The sequence below is a fragment of the Hyposmocoma kahamanoa genome, unplaced genomic scaffold (genome assembly GCF_003589595.1).
Source record: "Hyposmocoma kahamanoa isolate Upper Pololo Valley unplaced genomic scaffold, ASM358959v1 160, whole genome shotgun sequence".
In the NCBI taxonomy this organism is placed as follows: domain Eukaryota; kingdom Metazoa; phylum Arthropoda; class Insecta; order Lepidoptera; family Cosmopterigidae; genus Hyposmocoma; species Hyposmocoma kahamanoa.
Window position 1 is genome coordinate 4,665,847 of NW_020653575.1, and position 19,631 is coordinate 4,685,477.

The 19,631-nt window shown below is 36.8% G+C and overlaps 1 protein-coding gene across 2 annotated transcripts; it reads left to right on the forward strand.

The window, feature by feature from the left end:
* Positions 1-1,469: 1,469 nt before the first annotated feature.
* On the forward strand, positions 1,470-16,576 carry LOC113225435. Of its 2 annotated transcripts, XM_026457746.1 has the most exons (6): positions 1,470-1,755; positions 3,543-3,653; positions 7,502-7,599; positions 8,542-8,632; positions 10,786-10,863; positions 16,454-16,576. In XM_026457746.1, exons 1-6 carry the CDS (start codon positions 1,599-1,601, stop codon positions 16,546-16,548), a joined length of 630 nt encoding a protein of 209 aa, XP_026313531.1. In that variant the 5' UTR covers positions 1,470-1,598; the 3' UTR covers positions 16,549-16,576. The 2 variants fall into 2 exon arrangements, with proteins under 2 accessions (XP_026313531.1, XP_026313532.1); XM_026457747.1 differs by lacking the exon at positions 3,543-3,653.
* Positions 16,577-19,631: the final 3,055 nt, after the last annotated feature.

Consider the following 19,631-nt stretch of genomic DNA (forward strand, 5'->3'; position numbering starts at 1 on the left):
CCTGTTCTTATTTTATTCACGTTGACCTTAACCTTAACATTAATTCTAAGCACATCTCACCTCGTATAATTTAGAGTCGCGTTAAAATACCTCGCCATAAGTACTGTCTTTGAAGGGTTAAATGACCAAGAGGAGTTGAAATAGCGTCTAAAATTACCACTCACTTGAATCATAACTCTTACAAAATATATATCACGTATTTACGAGTAGCATCTCTATTTCTAGGAACAGAGGAGACAAACATATTTCTACAAAAACGTGAAATAATTCAATTTGGAATCTTCATGGACACTTCCAATGTGTCACTAGACTGTATCTGCTCCTTACTCTAACAGGATTGGAGTTAATTGAATGTTATAATGGGATCTTACGCCTGGAATTTTGTATTTCTATAGATGCTTGTAGATAAATTCAAAGAGCGATGACAGGCCAATGGGGAAAACGGTGCTTTTCAATTGAAACGCCGAGTATTCGAATTACTATAGCTGCCAATGGATGGACTGCATATCCATTTCTTCTGGTTAAAGTTTGTTCATGTTCGTCTGTAGCGGTCTAGATGAGGGCCTAAGGCGAGGAGATGCGCGTGTCACGTAAGTTGCCCTTTAAGTTAAAAGCTATATCCGGATATTGTCGCAGGATACTAGCCCGGAGAGCTAGTGGAGGATGAGCTAAACATTCTCCCGTCCCTTCAGCCGCGTAGGTTTTTGGGAACTGGAGAGACGCCTCAACGTCTGGAAGTAAAAATGTCTTATAGCTTCGCTACCAAAGAGGAGTTTTGATAGTGTACTTTAGAGTCAACGGCTTAGCGATGGCAACCGTTACTTGTGCAATGCGCAACGGGAAATGAGCGTGCCTACAGCTCCAGTACCTAATTCAATGGGTATCCTCTGGTGCCATTCCTACAGGAGACGGTACTCAAAGAACGGTCATTGAGTGACTATGATTTATCTATTTGTCGCGAATAGTCTGCTTGCATGAGAAACTCATACTCCAACATAACGTTTTGCTTTACGGCTTTGCTGTGTAACTTCCACATCGCTATACTATCTTTAAAATGTAGTCTTCGCCATATGTATCTATATAATTCTGATTGAAAGCGATTTTTACTTTTTTATATAGAACACTAATTTAAGCTCTCACTCATGCACTGTCGATTTCAGAAATACAGGAAATTATATAAAACGTTTGAGACATGAACGATGTGTTGCGTGTCATTCCATAATCGAGTCGCGCGGGGTTAGACTTAGAGGATGGAGATAGTCTATTCTGATCTATTTAATATTCTGATTCATTCTCAATAAAACCACGGCGTAAAGAATAACAAAACTACAGCGATTTTCGCACCCGTTTCTTATTAACCTCGCAAAAAAATTACTCTCTTAGAACTCACTGTATTTACATATAAAAATATTAATTTATTATCTTTGCCCAACAATATCTACGTACTGAAGTCCTTTGTCTTTGCCCTTGTCATGCCTTGCTATCATATTTACGTCAAGCATCAATTTCTCAAATATTATAAAATATTTGGACTAAATCAACAATAGATTTCAAGGGTCTACCAACGGCATTCACCTTCAGCATCAAAAAAACCGAAAATGCCAAAAAGTTCACCGACCGACGACTTCACCAAATCCTCAGACAAACAACCAAGGAGTCTCAGCCATGCTTCCACGCCTGCCCCGCTGCATTTCTCTGTTCACAAACCTGGATGTCATTTTGAAAGCTGTTGTGGTGTTTGTAATTTATTCCCAGGTAAGAAAAGCAGTTCAAATTTCAAGCGGTCCAGCCGTAAGATAGTGAATGACGTTGGCGTAATCGTCCTGTACAACTTGAACTTAAAAAAAAATAGCGTAACCTATTAATTTGTGAAAAAACAGGGAATTTTTTGTCTATTTACAAAATAATAATTAGAAAAAAAAACTAGGTTAGAAACGTTGAGCGACATCTAATCGCCAAATAGATATTTTCAATACCTACGTATAGATTGGTCCCAAATAAATTCGATCGATTTATAATAAGACATTCACTGCTTTATTACAAAAATTAAAGTAGATAATTTCTTCTCCAAATGTGCCACGTAAGAAAGTGGTAAAACTGACTGATTGAATGACTGATTGCATTTATTTTGCAATCTTACATTACATACTAAAATTAGTTAATCGTCAACAGTTTATTTTCGTTAAAAAATGAACCTTATTTAAGAACCGATGCTACCTCAGCAGGAATTTATAATACGGTTAATTATGATTGGGTCGAGCGGCTTTATTCCAGAATATATTTTTTTACAAACGAAAATTGAAGCCATTTGTGAATGATATCACACACAGTTCAGTGAAAAATCACTTCGATCTGACAGGACTCTAACCTGCGTCAGTAGTGCCAGTCTAGGGCAACCTGCTCCACCAACTGAGCTACAGATGGAGTCAGCTGACATTACGAATTTCTCTATGCGTTTGTCACAGATCTTTGTTTTTTGGTTTTAAAGACTTTTTTTCGTAACGCTACATGTCTATATTCCTCTATCATTTCTTCAGTCTACCGGATAGGAGGAATAGGCAACTCCTTCGATTGACCGTTGGCTTCCATCCGGGCAGGTTCCTTTAAGCAAATTTTTGTATCTTATGCCGAAGATGAATTGACCGAATTGCGAGGTGTGTGGGATTCCTGAGGATGTACATAATTTGCTCAAGGAGTGTGTTAGGACGGAACCTATGAGGCTGGTTTCCGTACATTTAATGTTGGGTGGTTTCAATTTGTTTTGTCGGAGCCAACGTGTGGTGCTGCAGAGATTTTGTATACATGTTTGGCATCAAATATATAACCAGATATAGAGACGAAATGTCATTTAATTTGTTTGAAAACTATTCTGCCATATCATTACTGTGACAACTGCGCTCCGATTGGCCAGCCCGAATTCGAAACAATTGACGGGTGTCGTCAATGGGTGTAGTCAAATGTTTCACTTCAAATCGACCAGTTAACTTGAGCTTTGCCATAATGGACGAAAATTGCAAAATTACATATTTAATATTTAATTACTGATATGTGATTCCGTTTGTTTTGTAATTAGATGTTTTGCTGTTTTTCCCACACCGCCGAATAGAACAGCACGGCATTGTTAGAGATCTTTATTACAATAAATACGGAATATGTTTTGGAATATACGGAGACGTACACACAGGTCAGTAGTTGGTCTGTCTATATTTCAGTGCAAACGGGAGTTGATATTTATAAGAGCTGTATCGCTAATATGTTACCAGGAATATATGGCCCTCATTTCATCTCTATTTCTGGTTATATACTCGATGATGTTTGGTTAGGTAGTATTTTCATTTATCTGTCTGTTTACTTGAGGTACTGTTCTTCTAATGGAGATGACATGTTCAATAACGGTCAAAGCTCCTAAATAAATAAAGAATAAAAAAAATAAAAAGTACATTTACAACTACCAGAGGTTGACGAGACATGTCTCTTTATAAATTATATTTGTTTATTCTGTGTTTGCGAACCTGAAAGTCAATCGCTTACTGTGATTCCAGGAGTCCTGTTGATAGCTTTCTGTCAAGTCCTAGTGGGTTCGATCCTGCTCACGCTGATCCTGACACATGGCAAACAGTATGACGAAATGCACCAAACCTCCAAAACACAGAGTAAGTTTATTAACTCTGTCTTACCAATTTTTCAATTCCAATTATAAAAATTATGTATAAATACAAATATTAATGTAATATAGTTATAAATAGTATTTATTTTAGATAGAAAACACGGGCAGATACTGAAAAACAGCAAAAAGCCGAGGTTTCGGCCTTTTCTTCTAAATATTAGAAACAGCGCCTAGTTTATAGTACATGTATCATGTGTTTTTCTAGGTAGGAAGCAGTAGTGCTCCTTGTGAAAGAGTTCGTCCAGAGACGTACTACTACATTACCTATTTCTCCCACCAAGCAATGATGTGACCATTATTGCGTTCCGGTTTTCAAGGATTAAGAGAGCTGGTGATTCCAAGCACATCGGACTTGTCAACTTATGTTTCGTAGTAGCAATGCCCCTAAGATATATACGATTTAAAGCTCTGAGTGGCACTACAACCGCCTCTCGCGGCGCAGCGGTGGCGAGCAACTACGTTTTCTCTTTTTTTTGTGATATTAGTGACGGAGTGAACAAGACGTGCGCCTGGTGGTAAACGACACGCCTGGTCATAGCAGTTCCAGTGTCACAAAAAACGTTTAAATGGCAAAGTTCTATGGAGTACTGCCACTGCGTCCGTCACCCTGAGGCATAACTTGACAAGTCCCATGTGCCTGCAATTTCACGAGTAGAGCTCATTATGAAAGAGTTCGACCAAGGAAGCACTGCCACCTTACATATTTCTGCTACCAAGCAGTAATGTCAGCATTACTGTGTTCCGATTTTGAAGTGTAAGGGTGCTGGTGAAATTACAGGCAAATGTCAACTAACATCTCAGGGTGATAGGCGCAGTGGCAGTGCCCCTCAGATCTTTGCAATTTAAAGTTCTCAGTGGCACTGCAACTGTTATGGACAGGCGTGTCGCTTACCAGCAAGCACAGGGCTTATTCGTCATTATAAAAAAAAGGCAACAGTGGTATGGAAATTACGACACTCGACTCCGAAAAGTTTCAACTTCAGGCTTCTAATAGAGTATCATTCCTTAAACACAATATACTAGAGCTCTCTGGATCTGATCTGTAGAGCGGTCTGGATAAGAATTGTACTAACAAGAATATAAAATATTATAGAAAGCTCTAGAAAGAATTGTACTAACAAGAATATAAATATTATAGAAAGCTCTAAACTATTATAAAATTTCAAGAAAGTCAATTGCAAATAATAGAAAACTCAGAAAATATTTCACTTCAAAATGCGTTTGCTACGACGGCGACGGCAAAGCGTAGAAGTTCTACGAATTTCTACGTTCACAATGAACCCGTATCGTAGCGTCTACAATAGAACACTTACATGGAGCTCTATATAACCAAACTTTAATATAATAAAAATTTTGCAGAAAATGTCTCCTTAAAGAGCTCGAAACGTTGATTTGTTTGAAAAAAAAAATTTATATACGATTTTTTAAATCCAATAAAATTCATATTTAATGGGTACCAATCGCGAAAGCCTAAGAGTGGCGATTTTAAGCATCGATACAACCGCACGATTGCATCGATATCGTCGCTTATGTTGAATAAATATACACGAAAACTCTGTATAGATTTATGGTGTAAAGGTACACGATTAGCAACTGCATCGCGTTTGCATGCTGCTAAAAATCATCGTGTGTAACCGCTCTAAGAACTCGTTGTTTACTATTACTTAACACTATTCTCAATATATGCGCCTAAGGCACAGGCGTGTCTTTTCTCATCAAAACGGAGTGCCCTACACCTTACTTCGGCTTTCCGAAATGTATCCGTGCCGAAAACTGACCACCTTGAGCTACTTGATCTGGACTTATTATCCAACCTCAACTTTGAGCGATACATCGAGTGCTTGGTAAAAACTGCTGCCAAAAAACTAGGCACATTTTACAAGGTCAGGCGGTACTTCACACCTGAACAGGTTTTAAATCTGTATAAAGCACAAGTTCGATCGTGTATGGAGTACTGCTGCCACCTTTAGGACGGCTCTGCCCATTACCAGTTAGCTGCCTTGGACTCGGTGGAGCGAAAAGCAAAGAGACTTATTAACAACAATTCTCTTGTGGAGTTGAAGCTACAAAATCTCGACTATCGCTGACAAGTTGCCTGCTTATCGGTTGTCTATCGTAGCTTTTCAATTTAGTTCCACCCTCACGGTTCTTCCTTCAGTCGACTAGAAGGTCTGGATCATCCATCTCCATCGTTATGTCGTTGATATATCACCCATTCGCACTACGCGCTTTGCTTCCTCCTTTCTGATGCGTACGCCAAAGGAATGGAATACTCTACAGGCAACTGTGTTTCCCGAAAAGTACAACTATTCAAGGCTAGAATGTATAGGCATTTTTTTAGGCAAACGCGTACCATCGTCGGTCACATCGTCGCTTAACATCAGGTGAGATTGTGGCCAAGCGTGTGTCTGTTATTTTTTTTAAAAGAAAAAGCAATGAAATAAAAACTAAAAACGCCGATACAAAACAGTGTATTCCAAAAAAATCACCATAGGTACTATATGCTAACTATTCGTCGAGTCCAATCTAATGATCTTAAATACGTTAGTTCTACTGTAACTGTGGTTTTCCACCGGCAAGCCGGCGCGAGGCAACAGTACGGCGGGCTCACTTTCACCTTGCTCGCAAATCGCCAGTGTGACAACGCTCAAACTCACCCGTTCTTGCGTCCGGGCCGGGGAATAAAAATTACTAGTATTGCTTTGTTTTTGTACATCTAACTCTATAGTGCTACGTAAGAGCGCGTTTCCACTATGTCGTGACAACAGATAGTCGTACAGTTTAAAGTATCGTGGCTTGTATATTTAAATGAAGTTGTTCAGACATTGAAAACATGATTAACTGTCGTCCACGACTTTTTTGACGTTACGAGAGACTGTCGTGACAATAGGAAGAGTTAGAACGACAGTCGTCCAACGATAAAATAAACGTCCACGACACAATTACGACAGATAAGCGTGCCGTGAGAACAGGCTAAACGCGATAAATACAACGATAAATAAAACTTTACCACATAATGGGAACGCGCCCTTACGCTATAAAAATTTGTTATCTTTGACCGATAGACCTGCTCGCTTCTATATTTTTATGATGTAAAATATGAAAATTATTTTTTTCACTTGTTCTGTAAAAGGCTTAAATAACTTGTTATAATTATTATTTTCTTATTCACTCTACATTTCACGTTTGCCTTCGCTCTACATCTGCCTGCTACGGATATGAAAGTGTTACTATGCCAACTTAATTTTTTGACCTGATCTGTGTTTATTTTGTTCTTTGTTTCTTTTTTTGCACAGAATTCGTTTTTTTGTTTTTTGTTTTCAAATTTTGTTTTTTGTTTTCAAATTTTGTTTTTTGTTTATCTTAGTTTCTTATTTTACGTAAGTATTAGTAAATAAATGTGGCTGTTTCCAAAAATGACAGTAAAAATTAACTGATTTAGGCATTGACTTACAACTATATGAACGTCGGGTCCGCGCTAAAAAGTGTTCGAACTTATAGGGCGTTAAAATCGTATACAGAGCGTCATTCACGCTTTAGTCTTCGTTTATTCGACTGACAGCGAAGCAAGCAATATTAGACAGTACTGCGATGACATTACAATTTAAATTCAACGTTTTAGCTTTGTCATATTCATTTACATGTCACTACGTTTAAATAGGTTGACTTGGGACATTTTTTTCGTGGTTTTTGTATTAGACCCGTCGACCATTTATTTGTAAGTCAATGGATTTAGGTATCGAATTATCTACCATAACATGTATTTAATTTTGTCCCTACGAATCTATCATTTAGATTTGTATATTAAAAATGTATGTTTTTTGTTATTTCTAGTGGCAAGCATGGCGTCTGGAGCAATTCTAAGCGGCATGACGGGAGCTGGTATACTCCTTATCATCGTGGCCCTCACAGAGAACTGCAGAGCTATGTTGGTACTGAAATTTTTGATAAATTTAATATGAACATTTTTCCAGTCGGATAAATTGAAGGATTTTTTTCTATTGCTATCACAATAATATTAAAGCGGTCATTCTCGGACTAGTGTTCACTATCTGATTTCCGTGGAAATTTTTATTATTTAAGTATTAGATTTTTTTAACATTCAATATTAGATACTTAATATTCGAGTATTGTATCGTCAAACATATAATATACTTGAATTTTAAATAATAAAAATTGCCACGGAAATTTGGTATTTGGAAACATTAGTCCGAGAACGACCGAAATGGTGTTTGTATAATTTCGGATATTCCCTAATACAAAAAAGTCTCTCAAATACAAAATTCCAATAATATCGAGCTAACTTTCGCCGCAATTGGTTAGTCGACTACGTGCCTTTTGTAGAAAAAAAAATAAACCTTTATTTCTACTACAGTATTAATTAACATTTACATATCTTATTGCCTAGCAACAGTAGTATTTTTTATGATACTAAATGACGGTGCGAACAAGTCGTGCGCCTGGAGTTAAGCGACACGCCTGTACTTAACATTAGCAGTGCCAATTAGAGCTTTAAATCACAAAGATCTGATACTGCGCCCGTCACCCTGAGACATAAGTTGACAAGTCCCATGTGTCTGTAATTTCAATAAAACCCTTACCGGAACACGGTAATGCTTACATTACGGCTTGGCGACAGAAATAGGCACGGTGGCAGTACTTCCTTGGAAGAACTCTTTCAGAAGGAGCTCTACGGCTACTATAGTAATCGCCTCCTCGGTGTAAGTCTCCCTTTTTGTCTTTCATAATTTTCTTTCCCTTGCTTTCATTATCCATTGTGGTCCTATTTTTCGTACAAAAGTATCTTCCTACCTTTTCTTCAGCTAATGGTTATAAATGTTATGATATGATGTGACAACGAAAGGATATTTCAGGTTTACTTATTGGTGGCCACCATGGTTTGGATCAGCATCATGTCCTTGGCGATTACCAAGATTGGGCGCGCTTGCATTCGTTTCAAAGATGGTTAGAAATTGTTGTGTTTGACAATCAATTGAGTTAATTAAAATGGAAGTAGATTAGTTTGCTACTCCCATCGAGTATATAACCAGAAATGGAAACCAAATAAGGGCCATCCATCCCTGGCAACTCATCAAGCAAATGGGTCTTATATCACTTTTAAATATCAACTCTCGTTTGCGCTGAAATCACAAATTACAAAGCTGAGACATGCCAACAACTGATCTGTGTGTAGATAGATAGATAGATAAAATCTTTATTCACCACCATGACAAATATATACACAGACACATGATACAGACATTAACTTAGACATAACACAGTAATATATTCTACTAGTATCTCTTTTGGAAGCCATGGCAATAAAAAACCGCTGTCTCAACATAAATGACGCGGCTGCCCGCGACGCTGGTATTCTGCCACGACCCTATAGGGACAAGGACGCCACTCGTAAAAACCCAAACCAAAACCAATTTATTTGAATTCAAATTTTAACCAACTCAATTCAATTCAACTCAATTTAATTTCATTCAATTTATTTATTTATTTATTTTTACTCAAACACGTACGTCTCCGTATATCCCAAAAATATTCCGTATTTATTGTAATAAAGATAACATCTCTAACAATGGGGGCTGTTCTATTCGGTGGTTTGGGAAAAACAGTAAAATTCACATTTAATCGGTAATTAAATATTAAATACGTAATTTTTAAATTTTAGTCCATTATAGCAAAGTTCAAGTTAAAGTGGTCAATTCGAAGTCTCACAAATGACAACACCTATCAATTGTTTCGAATTCAGGCTGACCAATCGGAGCGCAGTTGTGACCGTAATGATTTGGCAGAATAATTTTTTGGCAGAATAATTCGTCTCAATTCCTGGTTATATGCCAGATGGCTACTCCGCAAGTCCAGTGAAAGTCATGCAAAATACCTGCGCTTGTGTAGAATGATTGGGAGTGAGCGGAATATCCTGTTATTGCAACAATAAAACATAATTATCGTAATCGAGCCATAAATGCCGATTTATCGTAAGCTAAATTTTTACCTAAACAGCGTTTTTATTGCAAATGATATTTTAAACTATAACCAATGTTATAACGGACAACATTAATGACTATAACGGACAGGAAGCGTCGACATTTCCCGCCAAAATTAGATCAAATAGAAACTATAGTAAAAGTTAAATTTGTCGTTAGCTCAACTGTTTTTTTTTATATTTTAGTGTACCTAACCGACAGAATCAATATTAAAAAATCATAACGTAAGCGACCCTACTTGTTAGCGCAACCGACAAACATATTACATCACATTTTCGTCGTTTATTATAAACAAAGTGGCGAAAAGCTATTTTAGTCAACTCACACAGAGAACAGGCAAATAGGTAAATTTCCAATAATATTCAAAATCCTCACAGCTCGTGGCAGTGATGCCCTATTCAGTAGGTTCATTCTTCCGCGTAGAATCACCAACAACTGAGGTTGGCGGCGCCGACGCTCCACTTGACCTATCGGGAACTGCATTGCATTTCTTACCTCTCAACAATTTGAACACATACATAGTCACTGCCAAATCTTATATAACACAATAACTTTAGCAACATTTCTAACAATAGTTCCCAAGTTTACCGCCAGATGTCATTGGCATAGGAAACACGATTTCTGAATCACGATGTTAATATTTTTCCTAATGTAACCGGTCACTAGTATTTTGTATGAAATTGACCTATTCTTCTACTTGTCTATAGTTATAGTTGATCTATTCAACGATTGCATTTCTACGGTCATCCTCATTACTAAGGAAGCGTCTCGAACTCGTGCCCATCTTTTGGAACAGGTTTCGAGAACACCTCTTGAGTGAGTGTACTTTTGTAAGATCGCACCTACCGAGACTTGTCACGGACTCTGCACCGCGCTTGCAACCAGAGAGACGCATTCCTTTTATTGGACACATTTGTATTGTAAACTTTTGTACAATAAATCAAGTCTTCACCGAATTCCTGGACTTAGTAAGGGAGCACCAGCTAACCGAGCAAACCTCTACCACCCTGTACACCCCTCTTACTACAGCCTTAAATATTGACCTATATGCAATCTTATATAGTTGAACATTTCCACTTGAGTTATATTGCGTATTACAAATCGTATTTCCTATTCCAGCTCCCAAGATAAAAGACGAACAGCACCGTCTGGCGAATTTGGCGTGCGTCAGTGGACTCTTCACATTTCTTGGCGCAGGTAAATTTCTTTTCATAACCAGTTCTATCAGAAATTACAAAAATAAAAGATAATCTCTGGTTGGCAATCTGAATTTCACATCTCTAATTTGTTCGGTAAGTACGTTTGAACCATTTTGATTATTTTATTATAATTGTGATTACTAGAAGTCGAATAGGCGGAGTGCAAACTAAAATTCAAGTAATACATACTGAAACCTCGGAATGATTAATGAGAATCATACCAAACTAGTTATATTTTCTTCTAAATAGGCTACAATTTAATTTTATATTATTTTAACCTATTAGAAGACGGCTATCTTACAGAGTAAAAATTGAAATAAAAATGGAGAGCCAATCGTAGGTCCTCACCAGACACATTAAGGTAATTAATAAGCATTGAATTATAACTGTATAACTAGTAATTATACTGTATAATTGACATTTTCGCAACACTTAGTAATTACCAACTCGCCAAAAAACAAACTATTAATAAGACGCTTCACCGATGCTGTACTAGTGCTAAAAAGGTCAATATCAACCTGGTTGGACGATACATGGAAGCTATTACTCGCACGCAAGAGATATGCATTCCGCCGAAAATTCGAAGAGGCCACAAGTAAGCACAGAAGTGAATTAAACCTAAGGGTCTTTGTAGTTATGTAGTTACATTATCAAAAATATATTTCTTTACTTATTTTGTTAACACACTAACAGTATTTAATTTGCATAAGGAAATATATTCGTACAAATTAACTTTAGTATATATTTAAAACTAGATGGCGGCATTTGCGGTTTTAACGTGGTGCTTTGTTAACGCTGGGTTTAAATCGAGTTAAAAACCATTAACGTCAGAAATACAACTTGTAAATCGAGTTTTGTTGAAATTTTATGATAACAATAATAATTATTTATTTCAGCCTTTTACAAATAATGGTGTATAACTAAATAAGTGCTAGTGTACCATATTTGGCTTGTTAGTAATTGACTCAAGGTTATCTGTCCCCTGATTTTGAAGCTTTTTTTTAATTGCCCGAGGGGATTTGCTAACAGATACCCCGGCCCTGCGGGGGCAGAGCCGGGGTTATGTGGGAATGGACTGAACCCTGAAGGGGAGCAACCCGACCGCACCAAACGTCCGGGGTGTGCCTCCACCAGCGGCTGATCGCGCCCAGCGCAGCCCCTCCCCGAGAAAGGAGACACAACGATCCCCCGACTCCAAATGTAAGGTTCGCCGAACACCAGACGAACCTTCCATCTCGGGTCCCTCCATGCTGGGCAGCGAACTCCCCCGAGTCCGCTAACCAGAGGCCACGGGGCCAGGACAACATACCCTCAACTGTGAAATTCAGAGGATGCTCCCCCAGCCCCCGCGGCGGATCTGTTGGTAGGCTCCGCCGCAACACCCTACGCGCGTCCACGTGGACTCCGTAGAGAGTCCTTTGAAGCGTCCACGGCACGGGCCAATCGCCCAAATTCGCCCGCGGAGGACATGACAAGCGGCAACGACACACCGACATTTTTAATTAGATTGGAGAGACGGGCTGTACTAATATTTGTTCTGTTTCACCGTAATCAAGTGCTAATAGCCTAGTACTTATTTTATTTTTACACTCAAATTTTTACAGTGAAACTGTATTATTTGAGTTGTTATAAAGTCTAGAACTTAATGAAGCAAATTGTCTGATGAATGATATCATATTATTACAAAATATTTATTACTTTCTGATCTAGATACAAAAAATCGTTAGATCGTACGCACTTGAATCGATCTTAATAAGTACTGAGTAGAGAAAATCCACAGGGTTGCAAGGTGGGTATTGTGTAGAGCTATCTCTTTATTATCTACATCGAAATTTGTAATAAATAAGTATAAAATTGCACCAAATTTCGTATTCGCCGTTTCTGCCCACGATTTTGGGTAGAAAGGGGTTAAAACTTCTGTAGAGGGTAATTTTTATGTGGTATAATATCACTTTTGCTATACTTTTAATACACTTCCGAACATATAATTCGAGCCACCACGTATTTTTAGTAGTAAGTGCCCTAAGCTGAAACAATGTTTGATTGATCAAAAACTATCATGCAATTTTGAAACTAGTATACTAAATGTCTTTTCCACAAGTCCTTGTTGGGAATTTGGATTTGCACAACCGGGGAAAACTTTTGTATTCTAGCCCTTTAGGACAAAAATGCGAGGTGGCTCGAATTATATGTCCGAGAGTTACACCCTCGCCCTTCAAAACCGAAACGCGGTAATATTTACATAAGCGAAGTACCTCTCTGTACGAATTTGTACAAGGAGCGCTACCGTTTCTAAATCTTGTCATAAAAAAATATTCTTACTGTTCTAATGTGGTAATTACTAATATGTAATGTGGACAAAATGTAATATCTCCATTAAGTACATCAATCTGGGAACTCGTAATTACACTGCAACATACGTATCTCTATACCAATTTAAATACAAATTACATTACGCGTATGCCGTTCGTTTCGCCATTCAAAGCTCAATCAGGCCGATTGGAGGCATGCTGGGATTATAGATAACTATGTATAAAATATCTCTCTACATCAACCATTTGCATTAACATGATTGCAATTTGTATCCGCATTTGTATAATTAATCGCAAATATTTAAATGTTCATTTTATATATTCGCTAAAGTATACACATATGTATGTATCACCATAATCATTGACCCATTTATACATCCCACCGCTGGGTACGGGTCTCCTCTCAGGCGAGGGTTTAGGCTATAGGGCTCGTTCAGAGCGCAAACGCTCACTATTGTAATCTTTCAAAACGGCCATACACGGTAATTTTGTTACGACGCCAAGTCTAATGATGTGATATGTTATGAATTTTAATCTTATATTAATTAAATTCTCTTAAGTTAAGCAAAAACAAACTACACATAAAATGCCACTATGAATCCATTCTTAACTAGAATATACAATTAACACATGATTTTATTGACGCTTTAAACATTTTTTTATATAATATTAAGTGACGGAATGAACAAGTCGTGCGCCTGATGGTAAGCTACACGACTGTCCATAACAGTTGCAGTGCCACTCAGAGCTTTAAATCGCAAAGATCTGAGGGGCACTAAATCTATGGCGGTCAAAGGATTAAGGTTATACCTATCACTGTTTTTCGGAAATAATGCTACATTTCTACGAACATACACATTTAGTCTTATTAACACACATATTCTCACGTACGCACAAACATACTCACTCATCACGATATTGTTTATTATAAAATAGAATACAAGAATACAAGAATACAAGATATTTATTCGCTGAAAAATGTAGTTTACAATGTTGTTATAGTATATTATTATTAGATCGTACATTTCACCAAAACTTGGCATGCGAATATTTTACACAATTCTTATTTCAATCACGCACAGTGGTTAAATTTTACATTTTATGTTATCAATTAAAAATCATTTATATTGCAGTAGCATTGTGTAACTAACAAATTATGTAATTTTATTTTAAATTGCCTACAATTTAGTTCTTTAACTGCATCTGGTATTTTATTAAATAATTTTTTTAAATAATTTTATTAAATAATATAACTAGTTCCGTTTATATAAAAATCATAACTGTAACAAGTGGGCGTTTTGAGATCTGTAAGGGTGCGTTTCCATATTATGTCGTAACTTTTTTTTTTTTTTTTTAATAATAATAACGCACACACTCAACATAGCCCCGCACTAGGGAAACCCTGTGTCGCGGGTGCCATGGACACACACATAGACAACCACAAATTACACCCAAACTCACGAGAGCAATAAATGTAGGCCATACAAATATTTCTCCCGGCCCGGGAATCGAACCTGGGGCCTCTGCGTGGCAGTCCGGCATGGTAACCGTTCAGCCACGGAGGCAGTTAAATTTTTAATTTATCGTTGGACGACCGTCACATCTAGCCTGTTCGCATATCACGACTGTGTCGTATACAATTATTTTACCGTTGAACGACTATAGTGTCTAGCAACAGCTGGACCCACTAGATCGTGACGACAATGTATCGGTTCACGGCAGCCGCCTTATCGTTTGTACAACAGAATCGTTTGAAGCTGCAATTATGTGTCGTCACATTTCTGCAGTGACGATTTATTTATCGTCAGATGACTGTCGTTCTAGCTCTTTCTATTGTCACGACAGTCTGTTGTCGTAACGTCAAAAAAGTTGTGAACGACTGTTAATCGTGTTGTTCTACGTTGTTGTTGTACAAACCACTACACTTTAAACTGCACGCCTATCTGTCGTCACGAAGTAATGGGAACGCGACCTAAGACAAATCTAATTACCCGTTACAGATTCCAGTTTCTACTTTAATGTTGTTATGCTTAATTTATATTAAATTCATGATAGGTTCTTTTGTGAAACTGATTTATTTTATAATTTTGTTTTTTATCAACCTATTGGGCCCCATTTCTGGGAAAAGACCTCACCATCTCAATCAGCCCCACGGCTGATTGCCACCCATGGCCACCCATGGGACCTGTAAAGGGCCCGAAACGTTTGTTTGTTTGAAAAAAATACAAATATACGCGATTTAAATCCGAAATAATTAATTTCATTACCTATGTGTAACAATCGCGAAAACCTAAGAACTCGATACGAAAATTTAATTTTAAAACAGGATGTAAACATGCTGCTCCTCTGAAATTCTTTTCAAAATGGCGCTTTCGCCCTTTTTTCAAAGCACCGACATGTACCTTACATGGTAATCTATCACAAATTCGAAATATTTTTAAATCCGAAACATCGAGTATTTAACCAGAAATAGAGACGAAATGTCATTTAATTTGTTTGAAAACTATTCTGTCATATCATTACCGTAACAACTGCGCTCCGATTGGCTAGCCCGAGTTCGAAACAATCGACGGGTGTCGTCAACTGTTTCGCTTCAAATCGACCAATTAACATGAGCTTTGCTATAATGGATGAAAATTGCAAAATTACATATTGAATATTTAATTACCGATGAAATGTGATTCCGCTTGTTTTCTAAATAGATGTTTTGCTGTTTTTCCCACACCACCGAATAGAACAGCACGCCATTGTTAGAGATATTACCTTTATTACAATAAATACAGAATATTTTTTGGAATATACGGAGACGTACACACAGGTCAGTAGTTGGCCTGTCTATATTTCAGTGCAAACGAGAGTTGATATTTATAAGAGCTTTAACGCTAATATGTTACCAGGAATATATGGCCCTTATTTCGTCTCTATTTCTGGTTATATACTCGATGATCCGAAATAAAGTTTGTTCGAATTTTCATTACACCGAAAACCGAATTACAACGAAACCGTTGTTCTTTCAGGATATGTCGAATGTTTATCTCAAAGACACTATTAGGTTCGGTTAGGTTAAGTTAAATTACATTTTAAAGAAAAAAACATTTTCCTCTCAAAATTGTGTACGTAAATAAAGAAACATTTTATTTTAACTTTGTTACTTTCGAGGTTATGAAATTTCAACCAAACGTTATTTCTGGAAAATGTCATTTCGGATAGGTAACCACCCTACATCCTTCAATTTCATCATGATTAAAAGTTCTTGTGCTTTGTTTCCTTTCACAGTGATTTACTTCTTCTCGTTCATCGTGGTCTTCAGTTTTTACCACTTCAGGTACGTCCGCCGCGCTATTTTGCTACACGAAGCTGAATGCGAGTGATTTTGATACCTTGTTAGTTAATTTAATAAATTTTTATTTAATATTTCGAATATTTTTATTAATAGACATTATGCCCTTTATGCATTGACTTACAATTATGTGGACGTCGGGTCCGCGCTAAAAAGTGTCCGAACTTATAGGGCGTTAAAATCGTATACAAGAGCGTCTAAAGTCTTCGTTTGTTCGACTGACAGCGAAACAAGCAAAATTAGACAGTACTGCAATGACATTACAATTTAAATTCAACGTTTTAGCTTTTTCATATTCCTTTACATGTCACTACGTTTAAATAGGTTGACTTGGGACATTTTTTTCGTGGTTTTTGTATTAGACCCGTCGCCCATTTATTTGTAAGTCTTTTTTTAAGTATTTTTTTAAGTGACGTTTCTTTGTTTGTTTAACTTTAAGAGTCTATACAAACTCAAATGGCTTTAGTTGATTACGTATAACAGTGAAGGCGTTGAATGAATCACTTTGGAAAAAATATATAGTAAAATTGGTGGTATACACTGATTACTATACGGTGTGAAAACAAGTTTCCTAAAAAGAGTATATAAAATCATACTGTAGTCCCATGGGAGCCAAGTGGTTTCAAATTATAGGCATGGGAGCCAAGTGGCAGGAGTAAAAAGTTTCACTATAGAAAAAACACAAACTTACTTTGAAATTTTACAGAGAAACCACTGTATGTTCAATAAGTATTGTGCATATACCAATGATTTTTAATATTAACTGAACAAAATAGAACATGTTATAGTATCCGAGATATATTTTTTAAATGGTCTTAATTACGTTTGTGAATAAATAATTGTGAAATGAAGCCAGTGTCCCTGCCTCTCGATCCAAGCAAAATGAACCGTATTAGTACGGGAAAAAATTGAATACGAACAAAGGTAGTATCGACTCATAAGGCGATGTATTTAAACGCGAGCTTAGATTTTAGGTGAGGTGTGGGGGGGCTCTTTAAATTAATATGAATAAAATAAGGACAGGCGGAGAAAATTTGACACAGAGCCGACGTCCACAAACTCCCGATGGCGACTGACGAGGCAATGGGCGACGCGGCGTGTCGTTAAACTACTGGGCAATTTGCAAATTTTGGATAAAATGTGAATTTAATAAGCAATAAGTCCTCAGTTGAAAACCAAAATTTTGCAGGTTCCCTATAAGTACTTAAAGAGAAATATCTCCGTATAAAAATTATCAACAAATTTAGATTTTACCAGACCATACTGCACCGTAGTGTGGCTCTTACCAACTGAGCTACAGGTCAAGTTATCGAGTTGTAGAAATTCTCCTGTTTTTTTGTTACCGCAGCGGTGAAGAAGGTTCTAAAATCTCTCATCAAAATGCCAAAAAGTCCAGTACAAAGATCATTAACAAAAACACATTGGAGAATTTCGACAACTGAATAACTTGAGCCGTAGCTCAATTGATAAGAGCGATACTACGGTGCAGTAAGTCGTGGGTTCAAGTTCTATTGAGTCGAAAAACTTTTTCTATGTGTTCGATCTTTCTTAAAAACTAGTGAAGTTATTTCAAAAAAAATATCTCAACAAAACATTAACAGATTTAAAAATAAACTAAAATAATTTCGAATCCAAAAGGGCTACTAAAGGAATTTTTAACTGAAAAATAAAGTCACATCTCACGGAAAGCTCACGTTAATCTCATTTATTAATTGAATATGAAGATAATAATTTAATAATTAGTTTTTAAGTCTCCCTGACTGGATCTTAATCCTTAAAGAAATAAAGATATGTCAGAATAATAACAAGTGGTAGGTAGTTGTCTCTGCCTTTACCGTTGGGAAAAGAGGTGTGAATCTATAAGCAAATGTGTATAGTTTTGGTTTATTTATTTTTATAGCGCCTGATGTGTTAGTAAGTATAAGTTTATTTAGGTATATTTATACATATATACATATATCTACGTAGGTATAATATAACATTATTTTTTAAATATTTTATAAATTACTATGTGTCTTTATTTATTTATTTTTATTTTGTATTTTTGTTTAATTTATACAATTTAATTTTTTTATATTTTTACTTTTATATTTGTAAAATTGGCACACTACGTCTCCCGCTCCGATTAGCTTTCCTCTAACTCTAATGTTGTCTGGAAGAGATCGCTCTTAGCGATAAGACCGCCTTTGCCCACATTAGTTTTAAGTTGTTTATGTACCATTCTTGTTCTTGTAAGTGAGCGATAAAGTGTTTATCTATCTATCTATCTGATGTGCCACTCCGAGCTTTAAATCGCAAAGATCTGACGTGCACTATATCTGCGCCCATCACCCTGAGACAAATGTTGAAAAGTCTCATGTGCCTGTAATTTCACCAGCACCCTTACCCTTCAAAACCGGAACACAGTTATTCTCACATTACTGCTTGGTTGGTAAGGTGGGTACATCACTGGACGCGACTCTTTCACAAGGAGCTCCACTGCTACTAATTTTGAAATAATTATTTGGTGTATACTTTTGCCGTAGCGCCATCTGTGAGAAATCTTGGAAAGTTATTCTACACTCGGTTAGGTACCAGGTAGATGTCGCCTTAATAATTGTAGTCTATTGAATATCACGATTCTGTAAAACAATCGTGATATTCCATTGACTTACAAATAAATGGACGACGGGTCTAGTACACAAACCACGAAAAAAAAGTCCCAAGTCAACCTATTCGAAATTTAAATTGTAATGTCATCGCAGTATCGCGCTGTCAGTAGAACAAATGAAGACTAAAGCGGAGTTTGGCGCTCTGTATACGATTTTAGCGCCTTTTTAGCGGACACTTTTTAGCGCGGACCCGACGTCCATATAATTGTAAGTCAATGTGATATTCAATATTTTTTTGTGAAATTACACCACTGGTTTGTCATAATTATTACAGGAAGAACGAACACTAAGAAAAATTCCTTCGAAATGGCTGGATGTGTACCAGCGCCTTCAACATAACGTGCCTGAATACCAAAAAAATATGTATATGCTCAAATAGAGTTATAAATTTCGCATAATATACAAAAATTATTTCTTATAGTTCATATTATCTTTACGTGATAAAAGCTCTTGTGACGTATCT